At 41.3% G+C, this 26,034-nt stretch overlaps 1 protein-coding gene across 1 annotated transcript in view; it reads right to left on the bottom strand.

The window, feature by feature from the left end:
- Positions 1–1,983: 1,983 nt before the first annotated feature.
- Positions 1,984–26,034, bottom strand: part of LOC117225986 (uncharacterized) — a 341,074-nt gene continuing 317,023 nt past the window's right edge. Inside the window, exons 9-10 of the mRNA XM_033479882.2 lie at positions 18,336–18,560; positions 1,984–14,597 (exon numbers count right to left, since the gene is read on the bottom strand). Of these exons, the coding sequence (XP_033335773.1) occupies positions 14,502–14,597; positions 18,336–18,560 (321 nt within the window). The 3' untranslated portion in view covers positions 1,984–14,501. The remainder of the gene's footprint in view (positions 14,598–18,335; positions 18,561–26,034) is intronic.

Below are 26,034 nucleotides of genomic sequence, written 5' to 3'. Positions count from 1 at the left end.
AACTTCTCTCATTCTCGTATAGTCCGCACGCAAAAAACGGAGCCGTCGCCAATCGAACACCGAGCCGATTAAAAAGACACAGTCTACTCTATTCAGATGATAATGATCCACAAAACATTTCTTCGTATATATATAATATATATTTCATATATATTTATATATATATAGATCTCATTTATATTTAAATTTATATGTAAATTTATATTTAAATTTATATTTATATTTATGTATATATATATGTACAAGATGCCTCGAAATTATGGTACTTCCGGGAAACGGGGGGTTCCTGAGGTCATTTGAAGTAACTTTTTCCTTTACAAAAATGTTCTCCGAGGCATCGTTCGCGAGTTATTAACGAAAAACACTGACCAATGAGAGTCGAGCTCGGCTGGCGCGAAGGCCGAGCCAACGAAGTCCAGTTTCGCTCATTGGCTCGGCCGCCATTTTTGTAAAGGAAAAAGTTACTTCAAATGACCTCAGGAATCCCTCATTTCTCGGAAGTAACATAATTTTGGGACACCCTGCACATATAATTTGTATATCTGTAGGACTATATAGAACAAATAATTCTCTTTTTTCTAGAATCTAATCGTAACTTAACATAGATTAACCTATCCTTTCCCAGTACGAAGAATGAACGGAGGATGTGAACTCCCGGAAGAGGACTTCCGGTTCCTCTTCGGAAAACAGTCTCGATCGATCTGTCGCCTCGCGATCCTCCCGTTTTCTTTTCTTTCTCTCTTTCGATTCTCTTTGCTCCTTCCGATATTGCACGGATCTCCACGCCGGCAAACCGTACAGACCACTCGGAAGATTTACCGTTCGGTAAATGATTAGCTTAATCTACACACTGCTGAGGTTCTCTCCGTCGAATCAGGCTTCACCGTCGCTTATCCGATCCTGATTCTTCGTGGACTCTCTCTCACTCTCTCTTTCTCTTTCTCTCTCTTTCTCTCTCTCTCTCTCTCTAACTTCCGATACGACGTTTCGTTCATACCGAAACTTCATTCGCGGAAATGGTGAAAGATGGTCGAAGAACGATTCGATTGAACTTTGATCTAATCCGGGTCTTTCGAAGCAGAGTCCCGCGCAACCACTATGGAATTTAATGAGCCTGTGCATTAAGAAAATCACAAAATTGAAACCCGAGTTTCTCTTATCTTAGAAAAATGTCCTTCTTCTGTCGGTTGTTTCATTCAGTTGAAAATGATGCAACAATATTATTATAAACTCGTCCGATCTCTTTACTAGATGCATGAAATCCGCAGTTTAATTACGATGATAATATACGAAGTGGTGAAGATCGCATTTTTTTCAGTGCATTGTTTTAGAGATAGTTCTCTGCTATTTTGCAGACTTTTTAATAACGTGAAGTAGAACTGATCTTTATTAGTGAACGTTTCGGTAAAAATTGGATTGAACAAGTTCCTTTCTTAACTTTCAATTTAAAACTCTGCTTAAGGGTTGAACTGCATTTTTCGTCCTCGAAAATCAGCCTCGGTGTAATCTCGTCGGGACACGTTCATCGCCCAGCGTGAATTAGACAAGTTTCTCGCAAGGCTCAAAAATTCTATATATATTTTTCATATTTTTCTTTTGTATACTTTATATTTGCCGATGCTTATACCATTGAATTCGTGCGTTGCAAATGGAATTTTCATGAATCACTTGCAAAATCCTATTCAACTAGACGAAAAAGAGCGTCGCCCACTTACGGGTGACGGCGCCCCAACGAAAGCATCCCCGTCACCCATATATGGACCACGTGGCGACGAACGCGTTAACACACAACTATACTGAATTTTCATCTCTTGTTCGAACGTTAGAGCAGAATTTTGTGATTTTCTTAGCGATCGTAGAAATCGTCCAAACGAAATGCGATCGGCAGAATTCCGACGAACCTCTGCCGTATTATTTCGATGAGGGATACGATCGACCGTCGAAGTCGATCGGGGAAAGGGTGTTCACACACACGCGCAAACGTAAAAGGTATAGGTACGTTATATTGAAAATTCCATTGAAGAGGAGAGATCAATGATTTAATTACAATCGTTCTAGGGCTGCCGAAATTATCCGCAAATATTGTACTCCGAATTACGCTTAGCTCAATTGTCGACGGAATCGTGCTGTGGGGGTCCTGTTGTTCCGGACTCTCGTGCAAACGCTCACGTCTTCAAGCAGGACACCGGCGTTTGTATCTTGAAAAACAAACGCGCCTGTTAAAAACCATAATAAACAGCGAAATAGAAACACACACACGCGCGGCCGCCGCGCCGGCAATTTTACGGCAATTTCACGCCTCGCGCGCTCGCGCGCGCGCGCACACGCGGTTACAATGCAGTTCGAATCGTTGAAAAACCGTAAAAACTTGTTGAAATAACGCTCGACGATAAGTTTTGCGCACCGCGATGGCCGATCATTGCCCACGACACACGAAGCTTTCGATCCGCAGGGCCCGAAATATCGTTTGTCGCCGAGTCTGCCGCCAGACTCTTCCGGGGTTCATTGTTCCGAACTGATCGAACCGAAATACATACACAGCGGAAATCTTCTATTTTGATTTTCAACTCAGAAGACAGCGAGAAATTTGTAGAAACGTCAATCTCTGTTCGATCGATGAATCGCTGCCGTTGTCTCGTGGTGGCTACTTTCGAATAACATGATTATATGTCAGCGTGTCAACGAACAATACTATTCCCTTCCTATCGTAATCGATCTCACGCCGAATAGAGAACAATTGGTACGCTCGATTATCGAACGCCGTTTCAAGCGCTCGAGTTTTCTGGAGGAAAGGTGGGAGATGCCGCAAATTTAATAGCTAAATTTTATCATAAATTTCCGCCCCTCGTTTCTATATCGTCCTCAGGTCCCGTTAGCTCCTCCCACCTTCCTCGTACTCGTCGATTTGTCAACTAAACAACCGCGAACGCATCGAAAGCGACCATAGAGAGAGAGACGATCGCAGTATTTCCGCCGAGCCTCCGCCTCTCTGTCCCCACCATCGCGCAGCGCAGCGAATCGCGAGGCCGTGGGAGTGGCTAACACCGAATTCACGCGACGCTACGGAGGAAACACCGCGCGAGGCAAACAAAAACCGCGCACCTTCGAGTAATCGACATCCTCGCACAGTTTGCGAACTGTACGATCTATCAGAGATAAGTATAAAGATTAGCATGCCGATGGCAGAGCGCGCCGATAGGGAGGGAATACTCTGCTCGACGTTTAACAGAACGCAGCGTTCGACGATGATTTTCCTACTCGATTCACTCGCGCGCAACCGAAACCAGGAGAAACGTGAATTCCCGCGAAGATTTCTCAGACGCATCCGCGCCGACCCGATCGGACATCGATCGCGATCCGTGGGTGGCCACGCTCGCACCCGTCCGCCTTAGATCATCTCGCCTCGGTTACAACAATGATATTATAATGTTACAATAATAGACGCACAGAATAATTGATGGTAAACAATACACGGCTACAATAATAAATACGTTAGTGAGAGACTGTTATACGACGAATCTCGTATGCGTTAACCATGGGGTCCTGTAAACTGGCGGTGCCTCTTATAACATAGAAATATGAAAATGTTTATGGTACTTCATACGAACCGGTCCGGCGCGCCTCGATGCCGCGAACCGTGCGCGGGGTGCTCCATCCCCGACGATGGAAAGCAAATATAATAATAATAATAATAATAATAATAATAACAATAATAATAATAATAATCGAAGACAATCGTGCGAGCATCTCCGAACGATCGCCGCTCCGTGCTCGTTAACGTTTCACTCTACGAAAAGAAAATCTGCAGCCCGGAACAGTTTGCCGGCTTCGAGGCGCCGAAACATCGACGGTACTCTCTATTATCCGTACATCGTTCCAGGCAGAAATTCGCACGCGTCTTTACAGAGCGTTTAGGGTGCTGGCTTAAACGAAACGGGGACCGAGTCGAGTTCGACGGTGTTCAGAGCTCGCGAAAACGGACGAAGCGACTCGCCGCAAAACGTTCCGTTTTACATTTTTCCCCCTCGTTATTCGTTGTCCCGGTGATCGTTCGTCCATTTTTTTGTTCGCTTGTCGTCGATTACCCTGTGTGTAGAGGAGAGACGGAAACTGGGACAGAAAGGAGTGGAAGAATGGGCAGAGTGTGTGTGATAGAGAGAGAGAGAGAGAGAGAGAGAGAGAGAGAGAGAGAGAGAGAGAGAGAGAGAGAGAGAGAGAGAGAGATGGAGAAGTGCAAACCGTCTGAACTCGGATATCAGCAGCCCTAGTCCTTCACTTCCACCGCCTAATTATCATTGATCTTCGCGAATCGAGTCGAAGCGATTTTTTTTCTTTTTCTTTTTTGTCAAAGCACTCGCCGCGCGCGAGTATTACGAATTACTATTCATGCTTTATATCTGGCGGGTCCAGACGAGTCTCGGATAGTCAACAGCGGGAACAGTTCACGACGTCCAATGATAATCTCAGGCGTGCCCGTTAATTCGTGGCCCTCGCAGTCGATCGGCTGCGATCTTTTGTTTAAATCGAATCTTTCGACGTCGCGATTTTCGGATTTTTGTGTGGCGATCACCGAAACGGGAGAAGCATCGAGTTGCACTCGATGATGCGAACGATTCACGGAATGCTGTTCAACGAGATGTTCGCATCGATGATTTTGTACAATTTATGGGAAAAATGAATGCGCGAGATATTAGACAGTGAAGAGAATCAGTGAATATCGATCTCCAGATATACAAATTAACGAGAAATCCAGAGGATTTTTTGAACAATTGAAGTTACTCCGATGCGAGAAGTAAGGGTTGATATGTAAAAATGAAATGAAAGATTAGATCAATTAGACTTTTATGCAAAATAAGAATTGTCTGCATTAATTTCAAACTACAGCAGTTAATAATGCTGAATAATAATGCTGAATGGATTAATGAGAATGTAAGGGCGCGTGAAAATTTGTTAAATGTCCTCTTTCGCATTTAAGCTACCCATTTTTCTCATAAACGCATAAGATCCGCGTACTAGACACGAAATACCGGATCCAGAATTTGAAAGAGATTGCAAAAATCGTAGGAAATCATTTCGAAGACCAGGGTGCACTTCGATTAGCAATCATTAACCCTCGAACGACGGACCATTTGAACAATTATATCATCGACGATGTTTCTAACAATTCCAAGCTTTGATAATCATTACCGAAAATCGCGTAATCAAGTGAAGCAAATACCGCGATTCAAGATTAACCGATCCAACGCCTCTCGCGAGGATTAATGTTTAAAAAGAAGGCCACGAATTAAGATACGCCACCGAAATAGAAAAAATGAGTCCCGTCGACGCAGAGATCAGCGTCGAGCGCTACGATAACGCCGTTCGATGACTCGGCCGCGTCCGACTAACGTCATTCCTTCAATGAGACGGAAGCAACTGATCGGACATATTTAATTACACCGTTACAACGTTCGCGCCTAGCAATCGAATTTGATTTCGTTTCGATATCACAAAATAAGTTGCCGCCGCTCCGCGACACGGCGCGACCCGCCGACGCCGGGAACGGCTCCGTCAAACTATAATGATAGAACGTGTCCTATTTTTCACGCGTTTTCTCCGCTCGTATCTGTGTTACGGCCACCGTACGCTTCGAGCCCGAAGTCGTTTCTACGGGCAGTTTGAACGAAGTGGAACGGGATGGTGTGCGACGCGGAGAATGTTTCGGGGCGATGGGGATCATCAGGGTCCGCGCGGACAAATCGCGGTCGCGACGAACGCGCCTAAACGGAAGTTCGAACGTTCGTTACAGGGTAAACGAATAAATAAAACACGCGGAAGCAGCGGCACGAATCCCGGACGGGTTACGTTCGTATCGCCGACGATTATTTCGCCGACGATTGTTTCGCCGACGATGTTTCCATCGACGCGATCTCGGTCGACGTCGCGTCTCGTCGAAATTGTTTCTGTACCGATGCGTTGAAATCGCCGACAAACGAAATTCGCATCGATTCTCGTTTCACCGACGAAAGTTTAGCATCGACGTTGCTCAACGTCGATTCTAAGGTATAAATCAATTTTAGCCGACTTTCGTGCATACGAAGGATCAATTTATATTAACGTTATAATTGGATAAGTGTTACAAATTATATGTTAATTGTACTCGCGTGACAGAACTATTAATTATTACATCAGTTGTAAACGGAATTATAAAGGTACTTTGTTTGTCAATGTTGTAAGGAATCTCGTTTCCGCGCTAGTTTCACGATTTTGTGATGTTCTTTTTATTTTTGCTTCCGTTTTTTCATTTCTTTCTCTTCTTTTTTCGAGATGATTCTTCGTTCAATGATTTTTCTAATGTGTTTTCGACAACGACTTGTTTTAGTTTTCGATCTTTCGACGATTCTGAGGAAGGAAACTTTATGTTTGTCGATCGAATGATCGATCATTGTTGATGCACTTCGTTCTCAGTACCATGATCTTCTGGCAAATTCATTTCTTTTGTCGTAAATAATATTCGTAACACTGACTAATACGTATAGCACACATGTATAATATATGTATGTATAATACATATGTACAATATATGCATAATACATATGTATGATGCAATATTCGTAATACATATGTATAATACAATATTCATAATACATATGTATAACACAATATTCATAATACAAATGTATAATACAAAATTCACAATATGAATAATATATAGTACATGTGTATAATATATAATAATAATACACGTATATAATATATAATACATATGCATAACTACTAAGATAAGCGTATAGAACATGACGATCGCATTGCCAACAGCACTAACTTGCCAATGCAACAGCATTTGCGTTGGGAACGAGAGTCGACTTAAACAATTTTTCAGTGATTTCAATTTATCGGTACAGAAACAGCGTCGACGAAACGCGCTGTCGGCGCATTCGTGCCGATGAAAAGATCGTCGGTGATTTCATAAGATAACCCATCCCGGATCCCTCGTCGGAGTACGGGGACCCGTAGGAAACGAGGCTGTCCTCCAAGTTCGCGAAGAGCTTCAGCTGCCGCGTTGCGGCTCGGATTAGCGCGACCTCGGATTAACGACAGATTTGTCCTCGCCGTGTTTTCACGCTCCTTTTCCAGTGGATCTAAACGAATTTCCCGGGACCGTCCTGCCGCGCGCGACTCCCTCCGTGGTCGTTCGAAATCGTTCGAGCACGTCTTCGTCGAATATCTTCGGCGAGAATAGAATTTAATTCCGATTCGGAAGAAAATTAATTAATTTCCTTCGCGGTCCAGTTGACGCTGATTTTAGGCAGGACGGTAAGAGAAGAAGCTCCGCATCCGTGTCGGTCTCTGTTGATTTAACCCTTTGGCGGAACCGTTCATCTCTTGCCCTGGAACATGTAATTCGATCATGCGCGCAGCGAGATCATTTTTCTCGTTGTTTAAGTCTTCGACACGTGATATATAGCCTTTCGGTGGAAGGCTAGGTTTTTTTAGAAGCTCGAGAGATTCTCGTCGGCAAAGGGTTAATTGGTTCGAAGGAGGAAACGATGATTAAAAATGTTCCGTGGCGCGTGGACCGCGGATCTTCGCGCGTCTTTCAGCAATTTCGGTGTCGAACAACTCATAGAACATAACAGAACTCTTAATGGAACCGGTGAAAATCTCGTATCCGTCGCGGGAAGATCCGCCGATAAGTATTTCTGCTCCGACGTTCGCCGTTTCGCGCTTTCGCGAGAACCGTCCGCGTGTTCGGCGCTCGCGAAAAGCCGTCGCGCTAATCCGAGGCGCGCCGCGTTAAAAATACGGTACCTTAACATGCAGTTTAATAATAAATAACGGTGTGAAGTAAGTACGTGCCCATTTTTAAATTCGAAAATCCATCGATGCTCGAACGTTATACTCCGAGAGAGAACTATGCTCGCGACCGCACGATATCTACAGCAATGTCTCTCCAATTGACGCACAGATTGTCCAGAAAAATGGACAATTTCGGGAAGAGGAGATACGATTATTCGAGCCTTCTAGTTCGTTTTTATAGTTACGAATTGTCAATAATTATAAAAATCGAGCTGCATGGCTCGAACAATCGTGATCTCTTATTCTCAAATTGTCCATTTTTCTGCACGAAAATGGACAGTTTGGGAAGGAGGAGCCTTGCGAATTCGAGCCTTGCGAATTCGAGCCTTGCGAATTCGAGCCTTGCGAATTCGAGGCTTGCGACCCGTTTTTGTAGTTACCGATTTTCAACGATTATAAAAATCGAGCTGTGAGGCTCAAACAATCGTGATCTCCTCTTCCAAAAATTATCCATTTTTCTGCACAATCCGAGCGTCAGTTAGGGAGACATTATTGTACAGCAATGTCTCCCTAATTGACGCTCGAATCGTGCACGAAAATGGACAATTTGGGAAGGAGGAGCCTCGTTTTTATAGTTACCGATTTTCAACGATTATAAAAATCGAGCTGCGAGGCTCGAATAATCGTATCTCTTCTTCCAAAAATTGTCCATTTTTCTGCACGATCCGAGCGTCAGTTAGGGAGACATTATTGTACAGCAATGTCTCCCTAATTGACGCTCGAATCGTGCACGAAAATGGACAATTTGGGAAGGAGGAGCCTCGTTTTTATAGTTACCGATTTTCAACGATTATAAAAATCGAGCTGCGAGGCTCGAACAATCGTATCTCCTCTCCTCAAAATTGTCCATTTTTCTGCACGATCCGAGCGTCAGTTAGGGAGACATTATTGTACAGCAATGTCTCCCTAATTGACGCTCGGATCGTGCACGAAAATGGACAATTTGGGAAGGAGGAGCCTCGTTTTTATAGTTACCGATTTTCAACGATTATAAAAAACGAGCTGCAAGGCTCGAACAATCGTGATCTCCTCTTCCAAAAATTGTCCATTTCTTCGGACAATCTGAGCGTCAATCAGGGAGACATTACCGTATCAGCGTGTACGCGCGATCCTTTCCAGAGAATTCGATCGTCGCGTACGATCTCTGTCGCTCGTGCACGTCGTCAGACGGAGGTTTTGTAAATTTGTTGAATGGGCGAAAACCGGTAACAGTGTGTTCTTTTTTTATTTCAGCATCTCGTTCGTCGTAGGATTTCCACCTCGTACGTGTTTTTTCTCTTCCCTTTCTCTTCTACTTTTTCGCTCGTTTTCCCATCGGTTCTAAACAGTTTACGCTAGTTTGGACGATGTTTTATGCCTTTCGCGTTCGTAATTCGCATGGAGAAACAAAGAAACCGCACTCACACGTCATCAAAAATACACGTTTGATATGCTAACCATTTTTCGCAATCGCAGAGAGAGAGCATCAACGCCGGAAGAGTCGCGCGCGTTTTCTTTCGCCCGTGTCCTCTTCGACCGCGCAACGCCTCCGCTCGACGCTCGTTTCTCTCTTCCAGCGTTTCGCCCATTTTTACTCTTCGCTTTAACTTCTTCTTTTCTTCTTCTTCTTCTTCTTTTTTTTTTGTTTATTTCTCATTTTCATCGCGTCGTCGGTACTACGAAAAGAATCAGATTCGATACGCCACGCTCGGAATCAGATCCGCCGTGGAAATCAAGTAACTCTTTTTCCTTCTTTTTTTCTTTTCTTTTCTCGCCACCTCTCCCGCGTCCATTGTCTCGCGTTTCCGCGATCAGTCGCCGTCACTGTCGCGTGTCCGGCCACTATTCCGGATTAAAAGAGGTGCCTCTTAATGATATACCGATCGCGGTCGACTCGCTGCCAAATCAGCTTCGACCCGGCTAATTGCCGTATTTACGGGATCGCCCGGACCGCGGCGCAACGGCGGATTCAAAGCGTTTCGATCGTTGCCGCGAGTTGATCGATCGATCCTCGCGGAAACGTAAATCGGCCGCTACCGTCTTCGCGCTGTAATTTAATTTATGGTCGCGCGAGTATTTGCAGCGCGGGCGATTAAGCGTTCGCCGACTGACACACTCGCGATCGCCAGATTATCGGCTCTTGTCGGTCACCGAGCCCGGAGGAGATTCGCGGGGAACGGGCGAATTTATTTACATGTGTTTCAGACCGAAGATCGGCCGCTTCGCAAACGGAAACTCGCCGTGGCGGGGAACAATGTTGCACAAGCGAGACTTGTCGCGACTGCGAGACTTTTGCGAAAATATCGGCGTTCTATTTTCTAGCGGCGATCGTCCGATTTGAATTTTAATGAGGCGAAGGCAAAAAAGTAGTGTTCAAAGTTTTGTACGAATTTCTGTCCTCGCGAACGATTTTATAGGAATCGGAACAAAAGATAAATTCACTTTATCAACTCCGTAGCTTTTTCTTTTTTGTAATAAGGATAAAATATGTCCACTGTTCGTTTCTACCGATGCGGATGCTAGCTTGTATTTTAAAGGGCCGTGCACGGCATAAATCTTTATTCGGAGTTCATCGTGACGAATCGAATAGTAACGTGTTCAAATCAGAGTCGGGCGAAATTTTATTCGGACGACGAGACTTGAGAGACTAATGAACAAACTTGTATGTAATTAAATTATTTGATTAAGAATTGAATGAGAATTAATTCGAGTAATAATTCATTCGAGTAAAGAATTATTCGAATAAGAATTTAATCATACAAAGAATTATTCGAATAAGAATTCAATCATACAAAGAATTATTCGAATAAGGTGTTATTTGAGTAAAGAATTGTTCGAATAAGAATTCATTCGAGTAAGGAATTATTTGAATAAGAGAAGTTTTTTTTATTCAAACAAAGAGAATTATTCAATTGAGATTTTATTCGAATAAAGAATTAATCAAACAAGAATTCATTCGTATAAAGAATTATTCGAATAAGAATTCATTCGAATAAGGAATTCATTCGAATAAGAATTCATTTGAATAAGAATTCATTCGAATAAGAATTCATTCGAATAAGAATTCATTTGAATAAAGAATTCATTCGTATAAAGAATTATTCGAATAAGAATAATTCGAATAGGAATTCATTCGTATAAAGAATTATTCGAACAAGAATTCATTCGTATAAAGAATTATTCGAATAAGAATTCATTCGAATAAGAATTCGTTCGAATAAAGAATTATTCGAGTAATTATTCGAATAAAGAACTATTCGTATAAATACATAGAATAATTTACGAAGAACAACGAATAATCGTTGTTCGAATAAGATATTCGGCTGCAAAGTATTGATTCGAATAATTCTTTCAGATAAATACTTACTCGAAACAATTCAAACAACATCCAACTCTGATTAAAACACACGTTTCTTCCTTCGACGACCAAAAATAAAATCAGCAATGGATTAAAATCGAAATACAGCTCCAACATTGTCAATGTTCGAAATCAAATTAGAGAGAACCACGATATCCCGGTAGTTTAAAGAAAACCGCGAGAAGCGTACGATTAATTAAGCAACCATCTTCCGCGAGGCAACAATATTCTCCGTTCCCGTTGCGAAGCCGGCCAGCGCCACGTCCCCCCGGCAATCTACCTGCAATTTTCATAAAACGTTACCACAAACGGACGGCCTGGTTTTCACCTATTTCTCAACGACGCTAGAAAAAGAATCCATTAATGTTGCACCCTACTTAAGAATCTCCGCGGCTGTGCGCTACTTAAAAATCTTCCTCCGTGCCGCGAGCAGAGTCGGACAAATCGCAGTCGAGCTATCCGGGAACGTGTTCCAGAAGGGCCGGGATGGCGGCCGGGGCCACGGTTCCTCGAAAATTGATAAGAAACACGGGCTACGTACTATCACAGACGAGAACCGCATCCTGAGCCCGGTTCGAATCTGACTGAATGGCCGCACGGACGCTTCGTGACCGCTCACGAGAACCGTAAAACTTCGCGTTTAACCCGCGACCAGCCGCACGGAATCGTGAAATTCAATTAGCTGATTTTCAGGGAATTATTTCCATCGATTCGCGATTGCCGCAGAAGTTCGGGATTATTATTTTAGCCGGATTTTGATGGGCGATCTTCCGGCATGTTGGACGTTCGCTGCGCTTCAATACGAATTACAGTAATGCACTAAGTGCACAGAATTATGGAATCGGATATACACGGGATTTCGAGCAGCCTTGATTAATTATCGACTCAACATTTCGTTGATTATATTGTTGCAGAAAGCGTTGAATTCTACGTGCTAAATTTTCTCGTGTCGCGTGATTTTCTTTCGTCGGTCGAAGAGTTTTATGTGACTTTTGATAGACAAATTTACGAGGTTTGAGAATTTTTAATATGTCAGATAATACTTTTACGTAAAGTATAATGAGATTTGTTAAGGAAAAGCTTCTGTTCTTCGTGTGACTCATGATAGTTTCGAGCTTAGTGTCGCACTGATTCCATGCGACCAGTTCAAAGTTGATCCTTTGTTATACGATTTCGTTTGACGGTCAGTCGATTGGTGGCGCGTTGTTGTTAATGATATGCTAGACGGTTAATTATCGTGCTAGTTTGTTTAAAAGCAGATTCGAACCTTTTCTGAGTGCTCAGGCCGGAAGAAGACTAATTATCTGCTTTCTAGGGAACACGTAATGTATTTTGTCGGGATTCGAGTGCCATTCTCGCGATATTTGAACAGTATACCACCCCCTGGCAGAAAGTGATCGATGAGCACCGTTACAACGACCCCCATAGAACGATATTAGTACGATATTACATATATATATATTAAACAAAAAGTGGCGTCCTGCACAATGCATTAAAGAAATAAGCAAGATAATTCTGACATCGACAATACTTAAAAGAAATATACAGAAATAAATAATTACCAAAAGTCGTACATTATAAATGTCGTTAAAAGTCGTAAATTAAAGTTTACACTAGCTTTGAAAAATCAGCATTTTTTAAATATCATCAATTAGTTAGCTGTTGCAATTTCTTTGAAAAGCGTGTCCCAGTCATTGCAATTATACTCTGTACGCTTGATTTTCTTGATATCTCGTTTAAATACAACTATCACGAAATTTATAACGTAATACAGAATATCGAAGTTGAAAATATCACTTCTCAACCGGTCGGCCGCTCTGGACGAGTCCACTCGTCGCGAAGAAATGGCAACAATTTCTGTGATAGCGAGCACATTTCGTCAGAAACGGCTAACTTAGGGTAACGAAATAGGTTAACGAAATATTCCGACAAGAGAATCATTTCCGCGAAAGAAACTTGCCGAACTCCGCGAGCACTTCCTGCCAGTGATGGGCGAGACGAAACCGTGGTCGCCTCCCAAAAAGTCCCATCGTCGAATACCTCGGCGCAAGTATTAAACAAACTACGGTAAATTCTCCCTAATCGACGCTCGGCTTGGACACGAAAATGGACAATCTGGGAAGAGGAGGTACGATTAACACGTTCCGTGCCACGTGTACCATCGATGGTACACGCTTGCATGTTTACTTAGTGAACTGAACAAATTGTTTACAAGAAATTTAGAACCGAAGAATCAATTTCCACCGCAAGAATGGGCGTTGATAAGTTTTTGTTACGTTGTTATGTGTACGAGAATTAATAATTGCACGTAATACATCAAGTTTTAGTAAAATATCAAAGTGTGAAGATTCGAGTAAAAAAAGCTCGGCACGGAACGTGTTAATCGAGCAGTAACCTTGCCGCATTCGTTTTCATACTCTTCGACAATCGGCAATCATAAAAACGAGCCGCGAGTCGCGAACAATCGCGTCGCCTCTCCCCGAATTGTCCACTTCCGCGTCCAAGCTGAGCGTCAATTCGGGAGAATTCGCCCGCATTCGGCGCGGCCGACGTGCAATTTAACGAATAACCGTCGGGAAACGAGACGTCGCGTCGGCATCGATGCACCGTCGACTCGGTAGCCGGTAATTTCTCGGATCGTTCGGAATCCCGACCGGCAAGAATCCTCGTGCCGCGTGTCCCTCGAACGTCGCCGGAAGTCGTCGCATTCGGCGGGGAAGAATCTTCGGGGACGCGCGTGAAATTTTCCGGAACGCGGCCCGGATCGCCGCGCGCGACCCGCTCGCCGGAAACCGAAGAGGCCGCCGACGGAAACGATCGGTCGTTTTCGTTTCGAACGGAACGTTTCGAACGCGAGAACCGAAAACCGCGACGGCCGGCGGCCGGGAAAAAGAACGCGGCGGAACGGGATGGAGGAAGGGGGAGGCAGCCGTCGAAGACAAAGAGGAGAGAACCGGGGTGGTGGACAAAGTCGGGGCGGCCGGAACGAATGGCGAAACGCTTTAAATCGTTGCCGTTCCGAGGATCCCCGGAACGGCTCGGGGTCCATCGATACTCTAAACTCGCCGAGATAGGTCCCAGATCTGGCACGAGACGACCCTGAATTATTTGTTAGGCATTTAAGCTATATACAGACGGGTGTGTTATCCTTAAAGGAGATCGATATGTCTCGTTGGTGGCGTTGGTACAGGAATCCCCCGAACTTCGGATTTTTGGGAGGGACGGGGCGGGTCCGGGAGCGACGGGGGTGGGCGGGGGGGGTAGGGCCTTTCGGTTGTACGGGCGAAGGGGGAGACCGTGTTCCAATGACTAATTCTTTCTCGACTTATTCCTTCGCGGACAAGGATCCATTAGTCAACGCCATGACTGGGCCAGAACTTCCCCTCGAGTTCGTGTCAGAGTTGAGTTCCAAGGACGAGTCCTGCAACCGAGAAAACGTGAACGTGGAGCTGCGAGCCAGGATACGAACATTATTTAACGGTTCCTGGGGGAAGGCACCACCTCGTAGGAGGCTTTTCGGGACGCTTTGACGGCCGCGCCGGGAACCTCGAAAATTTCGTCGAACTCGATGCGCAGGAAATTCGCCCCAATTCGCGCTCGGATCGCGCACAAAAATCGACGATTTGGACAGGGGAGGTACGATTATTTTTGCTTTGCGTCTCGTTTTTATAGTTATTTATATTTATATATCTGTATTTTATATTTTTATATATATATTATATTATATATATAATATAAATATAATATTACATTATATATATATATATATATAATAATTAAAAAATATAATTATATGTATAACTACTAATATAAATATATAAATATATATATATATATATATATATATATATATATATATATATATAATATAATATTATTATTATTATATATATATAATTTTTTAATGATTAATTATTATATTATTATGTAATAATATACAATAATATATTAATATAATATAATAATTAATCATTAAAAAATTATATATATATATATATATATTTATATTAGTAGTCATTTATAGTTACTATAAAAGCGAGCCGCAAGGCCCAAATTGTCCATTTTTGTGTACAGTCTGAGCGTCAATTATTGAAAATTTGCTGTATTTTATTCGATCGATCATCGCAGAGGCGATGGCAGGTCCGATTCGAATTTTAATGAGATAAAGAAATTGTAATGGATTTAAGATTGATTTTTGAGAATTGAACTTCCAATAATTCTGTCGGCAACGTATCGACGACGCGGCGGTCAAAGCGTTAACAGTGTAATTACAAGGTAAAACGTTTCAGTCACTTGTAAGGCTTGGTAATCTTAGTGTTAAATTGGAAGAAAATGGCACTGGGATTGAGGCAATAAGGGTTGGTCTGCAAGGATGGATTTAACGAGGCAGAAGTGAAGATATTCCCGGTACTTGTGCTCCTCTCCTGGCAGCATAATTAATTGGTCGCGTGACACAAATAAGCTGAATTGATCGCTCTAAAAATTCTGATCTGAGCGATAAAATGACGTTTAAACGATTCTGTTCTTTGGTCGATTCTTGACTTAATAATAATTCGAACCTTAATCGTTCAGACCTTTAGTCAATTTCTTGAGCATCGGCTACCGGGAATTTTTAAGATACAATTTTGTAAATATGTGTTTTTATAGCATTTCTTACGACAAAATCGAATACGTGGAAATTAATTTTCTAAATCTATTTTTTTAGATGAGGAAAAGTATTTTTACTACCCTTATTTTTCAGGACTGCAAACTTATACTATAAAACAACTTTCAGCTGATAAACTTTATCTTTGTGGAATTTGTAACGTTTTTAATATTGCAATATTACCTAAAATTGCCTCAAAGACCTCGAAATTGAAAAAAGGAACATTGGAAACTATTCCGAGTTATGGTAGAACAGATTTTACAGAAAGAGAAAGGTTCGACATACGATTGCAATACAGCAGAGTAACAAACATTGTTATTTAAAAATAAAAACACTGTTATATTTTAAAAATAAAGTTTCCGAGCTGAAATGTTTTTTACAGTATCTGTTCACGGTACCGAAAATAAAAGGGTATGGATTTCGAACTCCGACGATTTTCCCGAAAAACATAAATCACTTTCACACGTGAATAATACATTTGCAAAATTAATATTGCTGCATATTTGAGAAAATATATTTAATTAAATATATTATATATTAATTAAATATATTGTAGAAAATGCCACAAAAACGCATACTTCCGAAATTGTATCTTAAAAATGACCGCCAGCCGATTGTTCACAGCTTCGCCACCCCTCAAATTGCAAATCTATTTCCAATGACCGCGCTGTTGAAACTGATTTTAACCAGCCGGTGCTGGTAAGGTGACAAAAATCCGCGAGATTAGAATGAATTTTTGCAAGTCGGTCGCGCGCGGCACAGACAACGGCCACGCTTACGACGATCGTGGGAGCCATAACGCGTTTACGCGCGGAGATTACGCGGATACAACGGTTCCGCCGAGCCATTTGGCAACGATTGTCCTCGGTGAATACGAAAACCGAAATGGCACGACGCGGGGGGAGGCGCCATTCGAGGCCCGCTAGTGATTTATCGCGGCAGAAGGAGAAGCTTCCGTCTAAGCTTGCGTTTCGCCGCGCGAAAATCGGCACGTCCGCGGCTTTACGACTGCTCCGCGACGGAAGTGATCATCGAATGATCGGTTTTAATGGCTGTCTCGCGGTGCAGTTCATTACGGTGTCCACTATTCGATTCCGCGTACGTGACACTCGGGATTACGTCCGGATATACTGGCTCCGCCAAAAACCGGCCTCGGTACGCTTCGCCGGGAAATAAATCCGAACGATCCCCGAACCCTGGATCTCGGTAATCGATTTGTTACTCGATCTCAATGTCGGTTATCTTCGATTCCAGCGGAGATACGATCGTCGTCGTTGTCGTCGTCGTCGTCGACGTAAAGAGCGACGTAACAAGTTGACGTAAAATTCGTGGCAAAAATGCCGGCGGATCTATTCCAGCTATCAGCTCCCGGCATTATTAACCCTTTGGCACTCGGGCAATTTTTCTGGCAATCGGTAATTCTGACAATTGGCAATCGGGCAATTATTCTTCAAATATTTTCTAATATTTTAAAATTGTTTTTAAGATTATTCACGATCTTTTTTATAGCTTGATATCTTCAAAAATTGCCTACAAAAATTATTTATAAGATGATATATACAGTAAATTCTCCCCCTAATTTTCTCCGTCAACTTCTAAACAAAAATGGACAATTTCGGAAGAGGAGATACGATTACTCGGCAATTATAAAAACGAGGTGCAAGGCTCTCTTTTATATAGCTGATCTTTTTTTTATAGCTGATATCTTTTAAAATTGCCAAAAAATTATTTATAAGATGATATATACAGTAAATTCTCCCTAATTTTCCTTCAACTCCTCCAAACAAAAATGGACAATTTCGGAAGAGGAGATACGATTACTCAACAATTAATTGTCTATTTTTGTTTACAAGCTGAAGGAAAATTCGAGAGAATTTACCGTATCTGTATTTTATTTTAATATGCCAAAAGTTCGAAAAATATCCTCCAACGACGACGATTCGTAAATTGCAATTATGCGCAATAATTTACGCAATTTCTGACAAAGACGCAATTTCTGGGTCAAATATAAATTAATTATCTATCGTATAATAGCATACCAAAGTTACGAAACTTCGAAGACTTTTAACTTCCGTTGAACGTAGAACTTAGTCGAACGATTAAACGTGGACAGACGATTTTATCGCATTTATTTATATATTATATATATTATATATATTATATATATTACATATATTATATATATTATATATATTACATATATTATATATATTATATATATTATATATATTATATATATTACATATATTATATATATTATTCATATATTATATATAATATCGCGACTAACACAGACGATACTAATTTTGCGCGAAAGTCCGCGGGCCTATTTAAAAAATGATGGCTGCCAAAAAAAAAAAACGGCGAAAACGGTGAAAAAGGGTCGCGCAGCGTTTCCGGTCGAAATCAGCCCCGGAAATTGATATTTTGCGGAAAACAACGTAATCGAGGAGCGAGGCGAGGAGGTGGTGAACGGGATGCACAGGAACAGATGCACGATTAAGAGCCACTTACAATGCTGAGGGCATGCATGATGCAAGCTTGCGTGGTGTTCTCGACGTGGTTCGCCTCGTCGCATTCTTCGTGCTTCACTCCGTTCACTAGAGGTCGTATTTTAATCGGCGACAGAGCAGCCTCGTTGTCCGTTGATTTACCACTGTCGGGGGACGGTAGTAATTCGGGGACGACTTCCGGCTCCTCCGATTCGGGGCGTTCTTCGCAGTCTGACGCTTTGGTTTCCTAATTAAACAAATTCGGGAAACTCGATTAACTTTTCGCACGTTCGTTCGTTCGTTCGTACGTGGAACGCCGGTTCTTAGCCAAATCGAGGCATCGAACACGATGATTAATCAATCGATTAATTCATTAATTTCGAGGTTAATTTCTCGAAAATAATTTCTACACGTCTCGCCGCGATTTTGCTGATATTTATAGATATTTTTGGATATTTTTGTGTTGATTAAATATTTTTGAACAAGCATAGACAGTACAAATTGTAAACTAAGAATTAATAAAGTAATAAAACGTGTGATCGAACAGTCCTCTCGAAATTTTGCCAATTATGTTCTACACATTTTTAAACAAGGATAAATAAATGCCCCCCAAAAAAGCAAAGTAATAATTAATAAAGTAATGCATTTGAAACATGTGATCGAACAGTCTTGTCCAAATTATGCCAATTATGTTTTACATATTTTTAAACAAGGATAAATAGTGCCTGCGATAATAGCAAATTAATAATTAATAAAGTAATGCATCCGAAACGTATAATCGAATAGTATTTTTGAAATCATGACAATTATGTTCTACATATTTTTAAACAAGGATAAATAAATGCCCGCAAGAAAAGCAAGCTAATAATGAATAAAGTAATGCATCTGAAACATATAATCGAACAGTCCTCCCGAAATTATGCCAATAATGTTTTACATATTTTTAAGCAAGGCTGCAGAGTAAAATAAATGCCCACGAAAATAGCGAACCGATAATTAATAAAATAACGCATCTAAAAACGTGTAATCGAATATTCTGTTTCGAAGTGGCTTCTATAAATAATTCCTCGATTTTCTTCCACGTGTTAAAGCAACGAACGATCGAAAAATCGCCGGTTAAGTATCGCGAGCTCAAAATCTCGTTTATTGTCGGTCGCGTTCGTTTGTCCAGAATTTGATAAAAATATGAGAACCGACGTTCGCAATTCGGTCGGTTCACGATGGAACAGGAAATCGCGAGTCGATCAAATAAATCAGTTGTGGCTTCTCGAAATTGTTTCCTGATCATATCCGGCCGTTTGAGCTATCTCCGGCGTAATTCGATTCGCGATACGTCAATGGGATTGGCTTAGATACAATAGGGAACCTAAAAATATCGGCGGACGTCGATGCGACCGGTCAATTGGACGTGTCGGCTTGACCTGGCTCATTTTCCTTTCGCGATTAAGCGATGGAACAGCCGACGATGACACTGACCCGGGGACGCGTGTCATTTAAGTGCGCATCTGCACATTGCTCGGCTCATCTTCCCTCGCTCGGCTGACCAAAGCAAACCTTTTCTACTTGTTCCTTTCTCTTTTGCCGTTTTCCCTTTCTACGAAACGTTTGTCGACATTAAACGCACACCGTTTTAAACGCACTCGTCCAAATTAATTCTTATTTATCCCCAGATCAAATTGCAACTATTATTGCTGTACTGCTAATTGCTGCAATTATAATAGTTGCTATATTGCAGCTATTATTACTAATATAATTAATTATTATTTGTTAAAAGCGAATCTCTTTAATTTTTCTCAAACTTAAGGAAATGCTCGAAATGCAAAATAATATTCAAGATATTTTGTATTATTTGTATTATCTGTATTATTTGTATAATTTGTATTATCTGTATTATTTGTATCATTTGTATAATTTGTATCATTTCTATCATTTCTATCATTTCTATCATTTCTATCATCTCTATCATCTCTATCATCTCTATCATTTGTATCATTTGTATCATTTCTATCATTTCTATCATTTCTATCATTTCTATCATCTCTATCATCTCTATCATCTCTATCATCTCTATCATTTGTATCATTTCTATCATTTCTATCATTTCTATCATTTCTATCATTTCTATCATTTCTATCATTTCTATCATTTCTATCATTTCTATCATTCCTATCATTTCTATCATTTTTATCATTTCTATCATTTCTATCATTTCTATCATTTCCATCATTTGTATTATTTCGTAGCCACGAGAATACCTGAAAGTAATTTAACTAAAACTATCATCATGTTTCATGAACGTTAATGTATTCGAGATCGAATAGACGTTTAAAAGATTCTTTAGACTTAATTGTGAACTTTTCTAGATTAACGGGCGAAACACTGTCAGAATCTACGCGATGCGTATTCAAGACGTAACAACAGCGTACGAAAGGAAAATAAAACGGCATGCATAAATTTTGATAATGCATGTAAAACGAGCGAGGGCACGACAACGTGTTTATAAAAGAATCCTTCAAGCTCTTTAATAAATATTTAATATCGAGTTTGTGCCCGGGGAAGAGCCTCGCCTCCATTAACTCGCGTTCCCTTGCCGCTGCGATTTTTACGCCGCACATGTTTACCCGCGCAATCAATCAAGATACAAAAAGAAAACGTGGAAGCTAATTTATTTAATAGCCGGCCCTCGAGGCGATGGGAACAGCATCGAGATGGACGGTGTTTAATACAGTTTTTGCTGGGAGAAGCGAAACTTAAGTTTACTTCCCCTCTCCCTCCTCCTCCACCCCAACCAGCAAATAGTTTTCGGTCAATCGAACGGCGAATGAAGCGCAACGAATTTCGTGTTTTAGCATTTTTTATTTTTTGAAGAATTTCTTGCACAATGTGTTAGCCGGTTTATTGGCAAAGCGATCATTTCGAGAGATTTCGTAAACGAATAATTTGTGTCGGTCGATTAAAATGGTTTCTGATCCGTGCGAACTTTTGGACAATTCTCGTGGAAATTCAATGAAATAAAAATCTGGCCGCTGCATTCAGGAACCAAAATTACGACTCGTATAAACGCATGAACATCGCAGCCTAATTAAAACGAAGACATCGAAATTGTTGGAATTCGAATAAAAATCCGCTCGTTGCATTAAGAATAATATTAAAGCGTCAAAATAAAATAAAAGCGTCATTACGTTCTATCATACTTCTCGCGACAATGTGAATTTTATAAGTCCGTTATAAATGCATAAACATCGCAGCTTAATTAAACCGAAGACATCGAAGTTTCCGGGATCGAATCAAAATCCGGCTGTTACATTAAGAGTAATATTAAAGTCAAAATAAAACAAAATCTTCGTTATAATCCATCGAATTTCTCACGACAATATGAATGATAAAAAATTAAGTCTGCCAAAAACGCATAAAGTTCGCAGCCTAATTAAACCTTAACATCGAAGTTTTCGGGATCGAATAAAAATTCGGTCGTTACGTTCAGAGTAATATTAAAGCGTCGAAATAAAAGCGAAGCTTTCCGAGCTAAAAATTTTGACAAAAATTGCGTCCAGCATAAATCTGCGGAACTTCCGATTTAATAGTAATTCGTACGGGACCCAGCGTTCGCTAACTCCGCCGATAGAAACACAGTAATGAAGAGGATTCCGAAAGCCGAAACAATGGAGCAACCATTTCCCGATAGCTCGATCCGTATACCTTGTTTCCGCCCTGGAGTTGACATATCGACAGAGAAACATATGATGAAGTAATATTTTCCCCAAGTTGAACGTCGTTCTCTACGACGACGACGACGACGACGACGACAGGATTTCATTCTTTCGTTGCGGAGTTTTCGTTCTGCTAGTTCGGAGACCGTGTCTTAAATATCGAGCCGCTTCGCGATATTACCAGTTCACCTCTGCTACGCCGAGGGAAACATAAATTGTTTAAATTGACCGGTGCCGTTGTCATTATTGTTCTCCTCCGATTTCATAATAATTTCTCTCGGTCCTCCTCGCCGACTGCGGGGGCAACATTAAAACCGCGCTCGCCGCCGTCTCTCTTCGAGTTTCTCTTATTTATTCAGCCTCGTTCGATCGACGCCGAGACATTTTTAATACGATCCACGCTCTTGCACAGCGATTTATTATACGTGTTAACGTCGAACAACGGTGTATCGATGCGATCGCGGGATCACGTTCGAATTTTATTTGATCCTAATGTCCGCGCTTCAATCTTTCGATTCGCCTTTGAATCGCGGTTCCTTGATTGAAGAATTTTGAATTTTGAAGAATTTTGAAGAATTTTCGCGCCTTTCGTGAAACTGCGATATCGAATTCTTCGATATTGAAATTCTTGAAATGACGATAAATTTTACGGTAAACTTTTTAACTTGTAAAAGAAACAAAAATCGTCTCTCGTTCTATTAGAGAAATTATTATATTAAATTCTCCCAAATTGCTCTTAATTATTCAAGTCCTGTACCTTGTTTTTATCATTGTTGACAATCGGCAACGATAAAAATGAGCCACGGGACTCGAATAATTGTTATTATTATTATTTTTTATTATTATATTATTTGAATTGTATCTCCTGCCAAATTGTCCATTTTTGTTTACAAGCTGAAGAAAAATTCGGGAGAATTTACAGTAAACGACGATGAAATTTTAATAGTAAATTTTAATAGTACCTACGAGAACACGCACAATTGCAACGGTATTCGAACAACGAACAACTGCAACGAATGACGCATATCCCATTCAAATTGACTGAAGAAAAATCAGTATCGAAATCTGTAACAAATTGACAGAAAAATCGAACGATGCAGAGATCGCAATAAATTCCGAGAACGCGACTGAATTAGTCTTCCTGCCCTAATCTGCCCTCCTCGGTGGAATTGCCCTAACATTTCCGACCATCCAAAAAACGAAGCTTCGAATTAATAACATTATCTTCGAACAAGCGAAAGCGAATAAATGGAGCTGTACGAAGCACGTGGAATATTCTAGCTTCGCTTAAACGTCTCGCGGTGCTCCAAATATCGAAAAAATATCCCGAGAGGTGGTAAATTAGCAGATAGAGAACGTTTGAACGAGGACGACGGCGAACCGGCCGCCGGTACGTCGATGCGGGTGCACGACGGAATAAAGAATAGGAGGCGGTTAACGCTGATTGTGTGAAAAATTAACGTCGTCCGGGAACGATGATTTGTTTCCGAGCAGGGCCGGCGTTCGTTACAAGTGGAAGCTCGAAACGATTATTCCGAAAATGAAAAGAGTTATACAGATTTTATTTATGGGAGCCATAAGCCCCGACGATCCTCCCAGTATCTAAGCATAAAATTCCCGGCGATAATGTCTTTTATACACCGCTCTCCTCACATCAGGTTGTAACACCGCGCCGGCCGTGATCAACTGCGGCAATAAACCGAGAAGTCATTCGCGGGTTATTGCGTTAAGAATAAGAGTTTCCCGGGGGCGTGTGTGTGAGAGAGAGCAAAGAGTAAGAGAGAGAAAGAGAGGAGAAAAAAGAGAGAGAGAGGACTCGGAATTCTATCTGGAAAGTTTTTCATCGCCGCGGCATTACAACACGTCGAAGCAATCTCCTCGATCCGTGAATATTTTAAAACGCGTTACACAAAGAATTCAGCTCTCGGTCCGTTTCCCGGGAAATAAACTTGGGCCGGGAGTTACGCCAGTTTTCCCCGTTCAATCGTTCCCTATGAAATCCATTTCGAGAAAAGTTTCGCGACGAATCGCTTCCAATTAATTTCTCGCGCGAAACTCGAAACGACCGGACGTTTGTTGCTGGCTGTGCGCCGGGGACCCGCGCGCCGGCTAGAAGCAATTTTAAACAAAATAGAACTTTCTTCTCCTCTCCGTCGCGAAGATAATCGGAAAACGCCGGGCTTTCCAATCAGCGGGGAAACGGATTTTTCACCGGAAAACTTTTCGGTTTCCGAACGAAATTTTTTCTTCCGCGAGATCAACCATCCCCTTTTGCAGCGTATTCAAGAAATTTGTTTTATCGCGCGCTACTGACTTGGCTATATTCGAAACTAATTAGACCGTGAATTAGGGCACCGGAAACCTTTTTCAACGAACTGTGGAGATTTTCATTTTCCTGCTGTTTTATTCCAAGTAACAGCAAATTTGAGAGAAAATCGTTTCAGTCATTGTGCAATGAACTAGAACCTTAAGAGCTTAATAAAAAATTCACGTCGTCTGTTCGAGCTTTAACAAAGTTTTCTCCGGCTATTATCGAAGCTCCGCTTTCGAAATCTTCGTTTGTCGCGTTCTCGAAGAAGCTATCCGCGGCCGCGATCCACGGAGAAATTCATTGCGGCGTTCGTTCGTAAAATTCGTAAGCAAAAATAAAACGCTGTCGAATGAAGGATAGAGAAGTATTTTGCGGACTCGTGGACGGTCTTATTCGTGGCGAAAGCAATTTTGAGCAAAATAGAGTTCTCTCCTTCGCCGAAGGATAATCGAAAACAGGGGGTTTTCTATCGACCGTATTGGAAACGCTGCGGGACCGATTAAGAGAAGAATTTTTCTATTACGCAAATCGAAGAGCGAGCACGGCCGGGCCGCGCTTCTATCGGGGTCAGATCTAAAGAATTAAAGCTGCGCGAGGTATGGCCGTCGCCGTCTTATTTTATTTTCGAACCCTTTCAGCGCCGGCCTCATTCTGATAAGATCGCTCAGTCATCGTTCGCTACTTCGCTACTTTTTGGCCAACAAAACTAACGAAATAGAAAATCCGTCAGAGCGGAATTACTTTTCTTTCGGCGGAATCCAATTCCCGGACGGTGTATAATGCACGCGGGTTAACAGTTGCCAGGCACTTCCTTTTCATTACTCTTTAGAAACGTCGCGGGGCTAACGATTTTTACGCGGATCCGGCGAATTTTACGCCGTCGATTTTCCACCAGCAAGATTTCCTGCTATTTTTGCTTTCTGCTTATATTTTTTATCAAGACAAGAATATCGCGTTAATTTTATGCCGTTATTTTATACAGACGAATTGCGCTACGATTTTCTGTAATTATCTGTGTGACCGGCGAATTCTTTTTATCGATTTTGTAACATTTATCTTCAAGCAGCAAATTTTACTACGAATTTGATTGCATTAATTCTATGCAGAACACATTTTAGTATGGATTTGATAGCATTGTTTCCATGCAGAACATTTTAGTATGAATTTTATAGCATTGTTTCCGTGCGGAAATCTTTTGTATCAATTTTATGCGAGGCACTTCTTTTTCATTACTCTTTAGAAACGTCGCGGGACTAACGATTTTTACGCGGATCCGGCGAATTTTACGCCGTCGATTTTCCAGCAGCAAAATTTTCTGCTAATCTCGTGTAAATTATTTTTTTATCAAGACAAGAATATCGCGTTAATTTTATGCCGTTATTTTATACAGACGAATTGCGCTACGATTTTCTGTAATTATCTGTGTGACCGGCGAATTTTTTTTATCGATTTTGTAACATTTATCTTCACGTAGAAAATTTTACTACGAATTTGATTGCATTAATTCTATGCAGAACACATTTTAGTATGGATTTGATAGCATTGTTTCCATGCAGAACATTTTAGTATGAATTTTATAGCATTGTTTCCGTGCGTAAATCTTTTTGTATCAATTTCATGCGATGCGTTTCTATGCGGAACATTTTTGTATCAATTTCATGGCAACGTATCTCCATGCTTGAACATTTTTAGCACAGAAT

Source organism: Megalopta genalis, chromosome 11 (genome assembly GCF_051020955.1).
Source record: "Megalopta genalis isolate 19385.01 chromosome 11, iyMegGena1_principal, whole genome shotgun sequence".
Taxonomy (NCBI): Eukaryota; Metazoa; Arthropoda; class Insecta; order Hymenoptera; family Halictidae; genus Megalopta; species Megalopta genalis.
The sequence above is the reverse complement of the archived record's forward strand: the minus strand, read 5'-3'. Positions and strand labels throughout refer to the sequence as shown.